Genomic DNA, 15,242 nt, shown 5'->3' with positions numbered 1-15,242 from the left:
AAGTCACCTGCTGAAGGGGGGGTGGGGGGGAATCGAACAGCTCTTGAATGATGTGTGTCTAACCCCCTGTCCCCCCCCCCCAGCCTCGGAGCAGCCGTGCTGTAAGGCCCTGTACGACTTTGAGCCCGAGAACGAGGGGGAGCTGGGCTTCAAGGAGGGCGACATCATCACCTTGACCAATCAGATCGACGAGAACTGGTACGAGGGCATGCTGCACGGCCAATCGGGATTCTTCCCGCTCAACTACGTAGAAGTGGTGGTCCCTCTGCCCCACTAGAGAGAGAGAGATGGAGAGATGGAAGGAGGGAGAGAGAGAGAAGACGACTGGAGGAAAGGAGAAGGGGAATGAGAAGCTAATCGAATCTCCACTGTCCTTGACTTCGATAAAAATATCAACAACCATCATCATCACAGACTTACCTGTACTCCGACACTTTGGCTTATTCGCTTGGTTGCGAAAGGTCAGAGGTCAACTCTGAAGACAGCGGCTGTCACATTCCAGAACAAGAAAAGAAAAAAAACAAGAAAATGTGATTATCGACTGAATATCCAAAACGGGATATTGAGGAGAATTGAAAGACGGAGCACTAGATCGATGCAGATCCCCCCCACACACACACACCCGCCCTAAAATGCATAAGAGATTTCAGCCAACTGTTCTTCAATCTTAAAGAGGTATGCCCATTATTTAGCAGCAGATCTTTGTAGAAACTCTTGTCTTCTTACACAGACTTCAGTACGTTGTTCTTTTAGCTCCGTGTTGCCTTATACGTTTTTTTTATTTTTGTCCGACTCCACAAAAAAACAAACACATCTGAAGTCACTTTAGCTCCTGACTCATTTTATTACACGTGCACTCAGACTTTGTTTACGATGCAGCTCGACATGACTGCACAACTCCTCCTCCCGTCCCAGACTTTCAGAGGTTTTAACTGGTTTGAACTGTAATAGCTCCTCCTGCTGGTCAGGAGAGGTATTGCCACTGTCCACAGTGGACTTGGCCCAGCTCTGCCTGGTCGTAGCCAGGAGAGATACTCCACCGTCTCCTCTGCCTTCCCCACGAACCACCAGGAAGTTTGAAACAGGATGTTTCCTCTTAGTGTTACTCTTACTCTCCACGCCTCGCTCTGTGCCTCGACCCTCATACTGGTCATCAACCTTCTAGAGTAGCGTGACACTACTTTTGTACTCGTGTACACAAGTTGAAATGTGCATTTTTAAACCTATGTCAGGATTACTTGTGTGTGTTGTCAAACACAGATACAGGCCTAAGACCCAGAGCCCAACAGTAAAATTTTATGTGTTAAAAAAAATATATATACTGTATATATAAATAAAAACTGAATCTTCCCCACTCCTCTACACATGTCGAGTCATTCGACAGAGGCCTCAGTGTTCGGCTTGTGTTTTCAAGAGAAGAGCAAAAACAAAAAAGAAGAAACAAAAAACACTGACGTAGAACATTAAACTGTTGGCCTTCTACGGTGTTCTTCATCCAAAGCAGCGCCCCGGGCCTAGTTCAGACAAGACTGTGTGTCGACTGCTTTAGAAGCCCTCCTCCAGGGGCCTCCATGTGCTGCTCTGAGAGGGGCCCTGAGGGCCTGGCTGGCTGGGTCCCTGTGAGGGGTCCACCAGCCCAGCGACCGCACACACCTCCACACACACACACACACCTCCACACACACACACACACACACCTCCACACACACACACACACCTCCACACACACACACACACACCTCCACACACACACACCTCCACACACACACACCTCTGCACACACACACACCTCCACACACACACACACACACACACACCTCCACACACACACACCTCCACACACACACACCTCTGCACACACACACACCTCCACACCCCCCTGCCTCCCTCCACTTCCCAAGTAAGTAAGACTTTATTTATATAGCACATTTCATACAAGAATTGTAGCTCAAGGTGCTTTACATAAAATCAATAAAAACAATAATACAAGTGATAAGTGAAGTGTGGGACTGCTGGCAGCCGCACACACACACACACACACACACACACACACACACACACACACACACTGTCTCGCGCAGATACAGTGGTCATCTGCACTCAGCAGTCACACGTTCCACACCTGTGTGTAGGGCTGAGGACAGACTGATACTGTGAAGATCTCGAGTGTGTCTGCAGACACGCATGTTGTTCACGCTCACCAGTCACTGATAGATATGCACACACACACACGCTCACCAGTCACTGATAGATATGCACACACACACACACACTCACCAGTCACTGATAGATATGCACACACACACACACACACACAGTGTAGATCCACCGTATGGGAGGAATGGGACTAATGATGAGTACCTAGGGTGAATGGTCCTTAAGTGACACTGTGTGTGATCATTCTGCAAGGACCACTCCCTCCTCCCCTCTTCTCACCTCTTTGCCTTGTCACACCTCCATCAAAGTGCATTATGGGGTGGTGGAGGTGTCTGTTTTCCTCTCCACCTCTCGTGATCTCAACCCCAGCTTCTACATGTTTACAGGCCCTGTCTAGGGGGGGTTTACTGGTGGTGTAGAGCGGCCATCTTGGAAGAGGGACATTGGGTGCTGACTGGAACACACACAAGGTAGTCCAAGATAACATAACTTGTAGTTCCGTTGCTATAACAACATCCTGGAGATTCCAGAATCTGGCACTTTGCTGGACTTGCCTGTGTGCACATGCATGTGCGTGTGCCTATAAGGCACTACACACTTTTAAAAAAGGGTTATTTCTGTCTAATCTGTCATGAGTACCAGTTATATAAAAAAAAATATATATATAAAAATAAAAAAAATTCTATCTGGCGCTCGATAGTATTATTTTTTAAATGCGAAAACCTTTAAACACTTAAATTAATCTTTGCATGTAGCTCTTTACAATACCTTGTTAATGTACGTCGTAAGTTGAAGTTTTCTTTTTGACTTTTGGTATGTCATGAACATAATTTAACCACAATATCCATGAATTATCAACTATTTGTACTTGCCTGTTTCCCTGGTCTTCCTTTGAATAAATAAATGTAAAACGTTTTTTTGGTTGTGGTTACTTACGGTTTTAACTAGTTTCTAGTTGTTCTGTTTTACTCGTTTAAATATAATGAAAATATTTTTTATCAGGTGCATTTTTATAAGTGAAGACAGACACATGTCAACAGTTCCAGTGTGTTTTAATTCATAGTTTCCTCAGCAGTTAGAAGGCATTGTCGTCTTCGCTCACCTCCAAGTGTCAGACTACAGTAAGGTTTCACGGAGAACAGGGAGGAAGAGGAGAAGGAGGAAGATCCCTCTTTCCGAGGTCGACACACACAGAGAGCCTTTCCACATTCAGCTACAGTAAAAGTCTCTAATGTCCAGGACAGAAACACACACAAGTCCACTAGTAGAAGGCCAGTGTACATCGACATACACACACACACATACACACACACACACATGTAAAAGGTCCAAAAGTGAAAGGCCACGCACACAGTCTGCGAGGGGTCTCAGTGTGTGTTTGTCAGCTGGCTGCATACGTGCTCCAGGATCTGAGAGTAGGCCTGATCCTTGGGGGCGTGGCCACTCAGGGAGCCCTGGGGGAGACAGCCAATCAGGTGAGAGGAAAAAATGAGAAGCTGAGCGACTGACATAAAAATAACAATCAATATTTTTTCTTCCAAAAAGCTACTTTTAAATAGTCTGTGCTGGATTGATCTAGTTTGGGACAATGAGACCAATGTTCTATTCAGAGGAAAGTCAGCCCTCCAGCCAGACTCAAGCAAACGATCCCAGAGCATCACACAGACAATCGCCCCAGTCCCTCGCCTTCACCTTGATCTTGTCCATCATTGTGGTGTCTGGACACCAGTACTGCTGGAACTGGACAAGATCTGGAGCAGCTCTGTAGAAGTCCACCAGCAGCATCTAGAGACCAGAGAGAGAGCATAGGATCACTAGAAAGGTCTAGGCCAGGTTTACTGTAGTTCAGAAGTTATGGTTAGGATGTAATATTATATGTCATATTAGTTTTGGGTTTGTATATATATAAATAAATGAGAGAGAGCGAGAGAGAACTCCACATGGAGAGCGGTTGCTAAGTTACCATCTCGTTGAGAACATCACTGGTGAGGAAGTTGTCCTGAACGTAGGTCACCTCCACCGCCACCGGTATCCCATAATCGTTAGGACGTTGCTACGGAGATGAGAGAGGTAGAAGAAGAGAGTGTGACATCTTATGACAAAATGATTGACATTTTACTTATGGTACGACACGCTCTAGGACCACTGTACAGCTTCTGGTCTTAGTGTTTCTGAACCAGGTTTCACTGTGCTGGTGTCAGTGTTTTGATGTTGTGCAACACCATCACTCACCTCCGGGGGGGGCACCACCCAGAAAGGTGTGATGGTGGATGCTACACCCTGGTTGCCATGGTAGTACGGACCTAAGAAAGAGGAACAGGTTAGGATGGCCTGCAGGTGCTGTGAACATTCAGCAGGTCGATGTTAAACACACCAGGCCCTCAACCCACAGCCATACAAGGCAGGCCCCAGATCTTAACCCAGACCACCTCACCCCACCCCACCATCTAGACCCACCACCCAGCCCCCACCTCCCAGAGCCCAGACACCAGGACATGCACCTCACCCCAGACCCTACCACAGATGAGGCCCAGGCAGGGCTGGAAGCCGTTGCTGCTGCCCTGCAGACGGAGCTGGTGGTCCATCTGGGAGTCGATGTCCTGGAGGGAGGGCAGGGCGGGGCCACGCGGGTGACTGTGGTACCAGCCCACCAATGACAGCCCTCGCATGAACAGGTTCTGGCAGATCTGTGGATATGATTGGAAAACACAGAGGGAGGGAGAGAGAGACAGATATTTTACTTAATTGTCAACCGTTCAATTGCATGATTTAATAACTGATACTGAATTTGATGTGTGTGTTCATGGTCTCATCAGCATGGATGTACTGTGAGACTGCTGGCGGTTATATGTGGTGTTCTCTATGTAGGTTCTCTTCAGGTTCCTTTATGGGATTCTCTTTGTGATTCTCTCAGGGTTCAGCTCCAGGGTTCTCTACAGTGTTCTTAGGTGTTCTCCAAGACGTTCTCCAAGACGTTCCTTACCTCCTCCTCCACGGCCGATGCTGCCTCTCTGTCTCCTAGCCGCGTTCTGCAAGGGAACGCCCTCAGAACCGTCAGCACTGTCCGGACGAAGAGCAGAGGAAGAGAGAGAGACGTCAGCGGAGCTGGCGGGCGAGACCACGCGTCGCCACGGTTACCGTACTCACGTTGCGTGTTGGTGTCCCAGCGTCCTCCCAGGTAGCCGACTACCTCGCTGGTAGTCAGGTGACAGTGGAAGTCCTGGTGAGGTCACACACACACACACCAAACCCCCATCACGGACGGCACAGTACAGACATGACACACAGTAGCTGATATGAAATCTGATTTATAATCCCATGATATCCAGGATGCAGTTTGCTTGTGTGTACAAATGTGTATTGTTTACATTAACTTTTCTTCAGTTATTAGCGCTTCCTCATCAATGTATTGAATGAATCATTAAATTGAGTTTGAGGGATAATTCTGATACTTCCAGGGTTAGGGTTAGTAGTAGTTGTGCATCTGGACCCACCATAAGTAGAAGTACGTTACTGGAGACGGCTACGTTGAACGGCTGGAAGCGGTTTATGGCAGAGAAGGCTGATAGCTCTACCAGAGTGTGTGGGTCCCTGTGGGGACATGAAAAAACAAAAACAATAAAATCACTCAATAAAATAAAAAATTTGCATTTTTAGAGAAGATTTCGAATTATAACCCTGTGTCTCAAGACACCTGCTGTGTCTGGGTAGCGTGCCTCCAGGGAGCCGGTAAGAGGTGAGGACAGGTGAGGTAAGAAGTTGAGACAGTCCGTACCTGGCCGCATCCCTGGTCCCCAGGGTGCAGTATCGAACCGGGATCCTCTCCCTGTCTCCTCGTCTGGGCAGCAGGCTGACGTCTGAAGCCAAGAAAGATGGATTACACACCCAGGCTAGACACTGGACTAGTGTGAAAGCCTCAGTTAGTGTTGTGGTTCCCTGGGTTCCTTCTCACCATGCAACTCAGGTTTGGTCTTCTTGTTCTTCTCGTCTGGCACGACCACTGCCTTCCCCTCCTCCTCCTCCTCATCGCCCAGGTCGTCATCCTCTCCCTCGCTTATCAGGCTCTGGCATCACAGGACAGGTTTTTCTAGTATCAGTACTTGACTTCACTATTTATTTTTCGGACAACTATTTACTATTCACTCCTTACATTCTTTACAGGGGTTATTTGGCCTACAAACGCCTTTGGTGATTTTCCCAAAACACACATGCTAACCCCTTTGGTAATTTCCCCCAAAACACACATACTAACCCCTTTTGTAATTTCCCCCAAAACACACATGCTAACCCCTTTTGTAATTTCCCCAAAACACACATGCTAACCCCTTTGGTCATTTACCCCAAAACACACATACTAACCCCTTTGGTGGTTCCCCCAAAACACAATTTTTCTGACAAGCTTTTACTAAAACAAGTATAAGTACTTGGACTAATTAGTACTTTTTCGAAGTATTTGTCAGAGTCCATACTTTAGCCTATATTTTAACTTGAGTGAAAAAGTGTAGTCAGAACCTTTACCACAATCGTTTATAAATGAGTATCTGTACTTCTACTTGAGTGAAGGATGTGTGTACTTCTGCCATCTCTGCTCCCCCCCCCACACCCTCCTCAACATCTCTGCTCCCCCCCACACCCTCCTCACCATCTCTGCTCCCCCACATCCTCCTCACCATCTCTGCTCCCCCACATCCTCCTCACCATCTTTGCTCCCCCACACCCTCCTCACCATCTCTGCTCCTCCACACCCTCCTCACCATCTCTGCTCCTCCACACCCTCCTCACCATCTCTGCTCCCCCCCCCCCCACATCCTCCTCACCATCTCTGCTCCTCCACACCCTCCTCACCATCTCTGCTCCTCCACACCCTCCTCACCATCTCTGCTCCCCCCCCCCCCCACACATCCTCCTCACCATGTCTGCGCTGGGCTGGTACTTGTGCAGCCAGCTGGTTTTGTACTGGACCAGCTTCTGGCCACGGTACCGTACCGATGCCCAGCCACAGCCGGACTTCTTGGCGGGGTTGACCAGCCTCTTGCAGTGGGTGGCCCAGGCGCTGGGCGAGTTGAAGATCTGGCCCGTCTCCACCCAGCGGATCTTGCCATCGTTCAGCAGGTCACCAACAAACTTTTTACCCTGTAGACAGAGAGTTTCAATTTGAGGCAGACAGAGAATTGGGTAACACTTTCATTTTAGTTGCAACTAGTGAAGTTGTCATTTGTGTGGAGAGATAATGTTACCAGGTAGTGTATGGACAGGTCATGTTACCAGGTAGTGTATGGACAGGTCATGTTACCAGGTAGTGTATGGACAGGTCATGTTACCAGGTAGTGTATGGACAGGTCATGTTACCAGGTAGTGTATGGACAGGTCATGTTACCAGGTAGTGTATGGACAGGTCATGTTACCAGGTAGTGTATGGACAGGTCATGTTACCAGGTAGTGTATGGACAGGTCATGTTACCAGGTAGTGTATGGACAGGTCATGTTACCAGGTAGTGTATGGACAGGTCATGTTACCAGGTAGTGTATGGACAGGTCATGTTACCAGGTAGTGTATGGACAGGTCATGTTACCAGGTAGTGTATGGACAGGTCATGTTACCAGGTAGTGTATGGACAGGTCATGTTACCAGGTAGTGTATGGACAGGTCATGTTACCAGGTAGTGTATGGACAGGTCATGTTACCAGGTAGTGTATGGACAGGTCATGTTACCAGGTAGTGTATGGACAGGTCATGTTACCAGGTAGTGTATGGACAGGTCATGTTACCAGGTAGTGTATGGACAGGTCATGTTACCAGGTAGTGTATGGACAGGTCATGTTACCAGGTAGTGTATGGACAGGTCATGTTACCAGGTAGTGTATGGACAGGTCATGTTACCAGGTAGTGTATGGACAGGTCATGTTACCAGGTAATGTATGGACAGGTCATGTTACCAGGTAGTGTATGGACAGGTCATGTTACCAGGTAGTGTATGGACAGGTCATGTTACCAGGTAGTGTATGGACAGCACCCCGTCCCCTGGCTCCACCAGTCCATCCTTCAGCAGAACTCGGAGGGTGATTCCCCTCCTGGTCAACAGGGAGCCTCGACCCGAACAGTTCCTCAGGTCTGCTTCCTCTCCTCCACTGAGGTCCTCCTCTTCCTCCTCTCCCCCTTCCCCCACCACCTGTGGAGACAGGGCCGGCTCGGAGCCTATGAAGACATGAAGGTTGAAATTGACTATCCCCAAAAAAACTGAAACTTTGATCGGACACGTTTTATAAGATTTGTGGTGATAATGTTGTCATGTATAATACTACTGTCAGGGATATTGAGAATCACCACCTCGCCAACCCAAATTACAAAGGATTATAAAAACACATAATTGCCATGAAAATTAAAGAGGTTGAAGCCAAAGGTCAAATTGATCGACCCATGCAAAACAGACATCACCCCACATCAATGCTTCCTCAGTCACAGTTGATGTTTCGTTTTTTCTCAATATTGACAGCGGAAAAGAGAACTCTAATTAGCCTACTGTTTGCAACAATGACGGCTCTCATTAAGCTCACACATATGATATAGAAACCGGTATTTCACAGTGCGGACAAAAAGTGTTAATCTTTTGTTGGGATATTGATTTAATTTAATGTCATTAATTGCTATTAGCTAATAAATTAGATTAAATGTGACCGAGCTTTGTTTTCCACGTCTCCTAAGAACACACTGTTCCTTCATTCCCCGCAATGCGAGGCCCGTGTGAAGGATCTGACATATTCCCCAGAACAATAATTAAAATCTCTGTCTTATCATTCTCACCCATATGTCTGAAAGCGTCGGAAAGCGGCTTAATATCCAACTTCGTCAAAACGTTCTCTGTTCGGGGCACTTCGAAGCTGTGCTAAGAATGTATTTTTTAAAGATATGCAGATTGGCTGGACCACAATTCTTCAGTTGGCACATCTATTATACATAAACATAAAATGAAGGCGTCTAGTGTCTGCAGTGTAGTTTCCTTGTTGTGTTGCTTTAATGTCAATTCCCCTCCCCTTTCTCTCTCCCACTCCCGTCCTTGTCATTCTCTCCGGCAGGAACTGCCCCTAAACGCTTCTGCTCAACTCGTATTGTCTATTTGACCACCCCTCGCTTTCCACGCGGTATCCATTAAGGAGTGGAAATAGAGGAAAAAGATATACTATTAATAGCCTATGTTGAATGATGACAAAATACTAATAGTTCGGCCATTAGTCAATACATGCTTCCGGGAGTGAGTGTCACTCAATGCTAGTGATAGGGTTGCACGATATCGCTGTAAATTGAAGAGCAAAATGCATTTATAATTGACCGGTCAAGGTTAGGTTACTGTATGTAGTGGCTTAAGCATCTTCAAATAAAATATAGCCTATTGTAGCATAGCCTAATAGGCTAATTAACCAACAGTAGCCTGATACAAGGATGATCTCCTATGTGCAATGGTTTTAAAATTATTCAAATTGAGGCATTTCTACAAAACGAATTTAACGATGCTATTTGACCCGCTTTAAAAAAAATTAAATGGTCAATTAACTTCCGAGCAGTCAATTTGCAATTTAGCAAACTGATTGACTCTTTCGATATATTTGGTTATCGTTTTAACTTTTCAGATGAAATGCTGCTTCTTCCGCCGCCGGTCACTATAGGCAAACACAGGACGACGTCCCTCCAGAACTAGTCTAAAATATGCCGTCTGGATAGGCTACTTGATCCCTTCTGTGTTACAATCTGGAGTTCGCTTTAGTCGCGTCTGAGGAGAACTGACGGCGACACTGACAGACTAGAGACCTGTAAACAACAGAATACAGCAGAAGACTTGCAAAAAGAGTTTGACTGTTCGAGAGAAATCAGTAACATCAAGGCGGTGTAACGGAAGCCGTGGAGGGAATAACTGCAGTTCAAAACTGCAGTTTTAAACGGAACCACACGGTGGCGTCCGCATGACATTGCTCTCTGCAACCTTCAGCCCCCCCCCCCTTCAATCTCTCTCTCTCTCTCTCTCTCTCTCTCTCTCTCTCTCTCTCTCTCTCTCTCTCTCTCTCTAAACTGATTGGGAGTAGGCTTCCCTGCAGTCTGCGGTTTCTCTCTGATACTTAAGTCGTTTCTGCAGAGGAAGGGCGTTTTTAACAGTATTGTTGGAGCTTCAGAACGTAAAGTGTGTCGCTTTGGTTCTTCGTTTTCTTTGCTCCAGCAGCAAAAAAAAAACTAAACAAAACCTGCATCATTTGAATGTAGGCTGTATTAATAAGCTGCTATTTCCTTTGGAGAAGTGAGAATGTCAGGGGCCTCCCTTGACTGCATGGGTCTCTACCCATAATTTAGGTCAAGTCACAAACTGGCCTGAGGACACATTTGTCAAGTAGGTCAGTTGGACAAAATGAGCCTTTTATATACAAAAGTTAGACAAACAGTGTCAATGTTCTTGATTTCAACTAGAAAATACATTTTAAACATTGTTGGAAAAACTGCTGATTACAGTTGGAAACTCTGTGTCGATAGATAGCCTACATTTCACTTACATTGATTTTAACCCTTGATACCACAAAAGTTTCTTATACACCCGTTCATCCCTAGGAATGAATATTAATAACACACACAGACCACTTTTCTTGTCAAAAAGTATTAGTTTAGTTTGTCTTCCCCAGAGACCAATGACTGGCATTAGTGGTAGGGGCTTTATTGAGTGCGGTTGAATGGTTTTGGGAAAGTGTGTGCGTGTGCGTATGGGTGTGTGTGTATGGGTGTGTGTGTATGGGTGTGTGTGTATATCTTTCCATCCAAGCTGAGGTGTGAAACTACTACTACTACCATCTGACAGGAAACTGTGGGAGGGGCACTTTCACACTTCTGAGAAAGATTGGGTAAATAAGGGCCCCAATTGAAAGCTTTTGTAAGACACAGACCTGTGTCCATCTAGCAGCAGAAGGTGTTTTGTAACACTTGCATTTATACATTAAAAGTCTGCATTAGCATTAAAGGCATCTCCCTGAGCCCGTGTTTTTGCCGGTGGTTGTTATGGTGAACACTGTTGCCATGCACCTTCTTCCAGCCATTGAACATTTGCACTACTTTTTACTAACTGTACATCCACTTATATACTTAGTCCGTAGTATTCAGTGTACCTATCTCTTCATTTTGCACTACTTTGTTGCTGTTACTGCACATATCGTATTACTGCACATATCCTTTTATCCTGCTTTTCGTTGTCTTAATACTTGTACTCTTGGACATCCACATGTCAATACTTGGACAATAAAGTGGTGCACTCTCTATCACACACACTCACACAGATACGTGCCTGGTAGATTATTCAAGATAGACAATCATAATCTTGACAATATCCGTGCAGACCCCACCCACCCACCACCACCACACACACACACACACACACACACACACACACACACACACACACACACACACACACACACACACACACACACACACACACACACACTCATACACACACACACTCTCACTCACACACACACACTCTCTCACTCACACACACACACACTCTCACACTCACACTCACCAGATGATGAACAGACTGTGGGAGCCTGTTCTGTGCTGGTGTGTTGTAAGTGCTGTACTTTAAAGGATGGGAAGCGGGGGGAAGGGGGGAGAAGGCAGAGAGGGGGGGGGGGGTAGCTTGGGCAACTGGACAGGATGTTGCATACAGCAGGTAGTGTAAATAGCTCCAGAATGCTGGGAATTCTGCCCCTGACGCTGACATGATGACTAAAGTTGTTAATCACAGCTGTCACACGTTAAAGTCATACAGAACCACCCGCTGCAAGTAGGGTTTATTTGTATCCAGATTCTGATGGTGATTTATAAAGCAGAGGCATAATTTCACAATTTAAGTGTTTTCTAGTCCAGGGATGTGATGACATTGCAATACTACAAATACAACCTCATGCATCTTGTGTGTGTGCGGGTGCGGGTGTGTGTGTGTGTGTGTGTGCACTATGGGTGTAACCTTCGGAACCACCTAGACTACTTCCTCATGCACTACAGAAGAAAACATCTGCCCAAGCTATAGTTACTGAAAGCATGGCACACACACACTCACACACACACACACTCACCATCTGCCTAAGCAACATCATCACTGCTACAGTAAGTTCAGGTATCTTCTATTGCTTAGTGACTCAGGATCCACAACTTTATTTTTAACTTTATATTTATTCATATTTATTTAAGAATTTTAAATATGAGTATTTTTGGTGATTGATATAAACTTGAGAACATATTTTACATATATTTTTAGATGGCAAACTACATTAAGCTTGTAGCAACTGTTCCCTCTGGATCTTTAACAATTTTAAGTTTTGTGTTCAAACTGTTACTGCATGTACATTAGTATTTTAGTAAAAAGTAAAAACAAAGTATTGTTAAATGAAAAAATCTGCAGGGTTACCCTTTGTCTAAAACTGTACTGTGAAATTTTTATGGCATAAAAGAATAAATACAGACAATTTAATCTTTAATTAAAATTAAAGTGATCATTGCTTAGTTTGTCTGAGACTTTATTTAAAAAAAAGTTTTTTAAGCCAAAGCATTTTCCTCGTGTGCTGATTTAAATCCCCTGTCGCTGAGCAAGCTACCTCTGGCTCCTCCCCCAAAGCCCAGTGGTATTGGCTGCTACTTCGGATGATGGCATGTGTGAACGTGAGCATGTTAAAGGATGTGTTTTTCACGAATCTCTCTCTTGGTTGTATCCAGGTGTGGTGTGACCCAGCTTTGCCCCTGTGCTGCCCTGAGAGAGTGTGTTAGCCTGAGAGACCTGAGAACAGACCAGGAGTTACACACTCACTCACTCACCCAGCTCACTGAAGCCCAGTCTGGCCAAACCAGCCCACCCAAGCCTGGTCCATTCCATTCCAGCCTAGCCCAACCCAACCCAGCCTAGCCCAGCCCAGCCCAACCCAGCCCAGCCCAGCCCAGCCCAGCCCAGCCCAACCCAGCCCAACCCAGTCTAGCCCAGCCCAGCCCAGCCTAGCCCAACCCAGCCTAGCCCAACCCAACCCAGCCCAACCCAGCCTAGCCTAGCCCAGCCCAGCCCAGCCTTTCCCAGTTATGGATGTCTTCTCTTTTCTCAACTCCCCATCATCCTGCCCCAGTATCTACAGCCTCCCTGGCCCCCCTGGTAACCACACCTCGCCCCTCCCCGCCTCGCTCCTCCCCGCCTCCTACAGCCACGTGATCCTGGAGCACTACAACCACACGGGCCGTCTCCAGCACCGCCTCGACCCCCGGCCCGGCCGCGTCAGCGTCACCACGGTGATCTCCCTCATCATCAGCATCGTCATCATCCTGGAGAACCTGCTGGTGCTCGCCGCCGTCTTCTCCCGCATCTGCCAAAGCCGGCGCTGGCTGTACGTGTGCCTCGCCAACATCACGCTCAGCGACCTCCTGGCGGGCGCCGCCTACGTCCTCAACATCTGCATGTCGGGCAGCAAGACCTTCCGCCTCAGCCCCTCCCTCTGGCTGTTCCGGGAGGGTGTGCTCTTCGTGGCCCTGGCCGCGTCCATCTTCAGCCTGCTGCTGATCGCCGTGGAGCGCTACACCACCATGATGAGGCCGCAGCACACGCGGCGCTCCGCCGGACGATCGTGTCGTATCTATGGCCTGGTGGCGCTGTGCTGGGTGCTGGCCCTCGCCATCGGCCTCCTCCCCCTGCTCGGCTGGAACTGCATCTGCCGCCTGGACAGCTGCTCCACCCTGCTCCCCCTCTACTCCAAGAACTACGTCCTGTTCGCCCTCGTGGTCTTCCTCCTCATCCTGTTGGCCATCGGCGTGCTCTACGGCGCCATCTACTGCCACGTGCGTCGCAGCACGGAGATGGGCTCGCAGCGAGGCCGCAAGCGCTCGCTGGCCCTCCTCAAGACCGTCATCTCCATCGTGGGCGTGTTCCTCCTCTGCTGGGGCCCCCTCTTCCTCCTCCTATTGGTCGACTACTTCTGCACGTCGCGGCAGTGCGCCCCTCTCTTCAGCGCCGATTGGTTCATCGGCCTGGCGGTGCTGAACTCCGCCCTCAACCCCGTCATCTACTCGCTGGGCAGCGCCGAGCTGCGGAGGGCCATCGCCGGGATGCTGTGCTGCTGCTGCCTTAGAGCGGGGCTGTGCCGGCCGGACACCTTCCTGTCCAAGGAGACGAGCAGCACCTCGGAGAGCCGACACAGCAGCATGAGGAACAGCTTCAGTAAGACCAGGAGTCTGAGCGTGACGGTCAGCCCACCCACGCCCGCCAAGACCCCCAAGAAACACCGCCGAAGCTCCACCACATCATGCCTGTCCAGCGGTTAGTGTCTGGGTGGGGGTGTGAGTGTGTGGGTTTATGAGTGTGTGTGTGGGGATGTGAGTGTGTGGGGGTGTGGGTGGGTGTGGGTGTGGGTTTATGAGTGTGTGTGTGGGGATGTGAGTGTGTGGGGGTGTGGGTGTGTGGGTTTGTGAGTGTGTGTGTGGGGATGTGAGTGTGTGGGGGTGTGGGTGGGTGTGGGTTTATGAGTGTGTGTGTGGGGATGTGAGTGTGTGGGGGTGTGGGTGGGTGTGGGTTTATGAGTGTGTGTGTGGGGATGTGAGTGTGTGGGGGTGTGGGTGGGTGTGGGTTTTTGAGTGTGTGTGTGTGTGGGGATGTGAGTGTGTATGTGAGGATCAAATCAAATCAAAATGGATTTGTATAGCCCTTTTTACACACAAGCATGTCACTGAGGGCTTAAGGTCACAGAGGCTGTGTGTGTCTTTGGGGGTTTCGTGGGTCGTCACACATACACAGGGGGATGCATGTGTTTTCAGAAACGTATTCAGTTGAGCACGATTTGTCACATTTTCACGTTTGATATTATAAGATGTGATTATTATATGATGTGATTTTTATACGATGTGATTATTATATGATGTGATTATTATACGATGTGATTATTATACGATGTGATTATTATATGATGTGATTATTATACGATGTGATTTTTATACAATGTGATTATTATATGATGTGATTATTATACGATGTGATTATTATACGATGTGATTATTATACGATGTGATGTTCTGTGGTTATTTC

The 15,242-nt window shown here is 47.5% G+C and overlaps 3 protein-coding genes across 5 annotated transcripts in view; 2 read left to right on the top strand and 1 right to left on the bottom strand.

Annotated features, from left to right (window-relative positions):
* The window catches only part of sh3gl1b (SH3-domain GRB2-like 1b), an 11,961-nt gene extending 10,261 nt beyond the window's left edge, over positions 1–1,700 (top strand). For both annotated transcript variants that reach the window (XM_067229528.1, XM_067229527.1), the window contains one exon: positions 84–1,700. In XM_067229528.1, coding sequence (XP_067085629.1) covers positions 84–277 — 194 coding nt within the window. In that variant the 3' untranslated portion in view covers positions 278–1,700. The remainder of the gene's footprint in view (positions 1–83) is intronic.
* A 1,492-nt stretch (positions 1,701–3,192) lies between these two features.
* On the bottom strand, positions 3,193–9,143 carry mpnd (MPN domain containing). Of its 2 annotated transcripts, none has more exons than XM_067229523.1 (13): positions 8,960–9,143; positions 8,151–8,353; positions 7,069–7,290; positions 6,110–6,221; positions 5,933–6,014; positions 5,652–5,748; positions 5,305–5,377; positions 5,141–5,217; positions 4,664–4,844; positions 4,390–4,460; positions 4,121–4,210; positions 3,850–3,942; positions 3,193–3,611 (listed from the first exon to the last, which is right to left on the bottom strand). In XM_067229523.1, the coding sequence occupies exons 1-13, from the start codon at positions 8,961–8,963 to the stop codon at positions 3,525–3,527; spliced, it is 1,392 nt and encodes a 463-aa protein (XP_067085624.1). In that variant the 5' UTR covers positions 8,964–9,143; the 3' UTR covers positions 3,193–3,524. The 2 variants fall into 2 exon arrangements, with proteins under 2 accessions (XP_067085624.1, XP_067085625.1); XM_067229524.1 differs by having other exon boundaries at positions 4,676–4,844.
* Positions 9,144–13,255: 4,112 nt separating this feature from the next.
* On the top strand, positions 13,256–14,485 carry s1pr4 (sphingosine-1-phosphate receptor 4). The gene has a single exon (XM_067230037.1). The coding sequence runs from the start codon at positions 13,256–13,258 to the stop codon at positions 14,483–14,485; it is 1,230 nt and encodes a 409-aa protein (XP_067086138.1).
* Positions 14,486–15,242: the final 757 nt, after the last annotated feature.

The sequence above is a fragment of the Osmerus mordax genome, chromosome 26 (assembly GCF_038355195.1).
Source record: "Osmerus mordax isolate fOsmMor3 chromosome 26, fOsmMor3.pri, whole genome shotgun sequence".
In the NCBI taxonomy this organism is placed as follows: domain Eukaryota; kingdom Metazoa; phylum Chordata; class Actinopteri; order Osmeriformes; family Osmeridae; genus Osmerus; species Osmerus mordax.
This window is presented reverse-complemented; position numbering and strand designations above follow the sequence as displayed.

What these genes read in the sequence shown, in the direction of transcription:
- mpnd (XM_067229523.1), bottom strand. An exon ending in CATCGGCCGTGGAGGAGGAG is followed by an intron (nt 4,845 to 5,140) that starts GTAAGGAACGTC and finishes TCATATCCACAG; the next exon opens with ATCTGCCAGAACCTGTTCAT. An exon ending in CATCTGTGGTAGGGTCTGGG is followed by an intron (nt 4,461 to 4,663) that starts GTGAGGTGCATG and finishes CCTCTTTCTTAG; the next exon opens with GTCCGTACTACCATGGCAAC.
- s1pr4 (XM_067230037.1), top strand. Translation starts at nt 13,256, where the DNA reads ATGGATGTCTTCTCTTTTCTCAACTCCCCATCATCCTGCCCCAGTATC.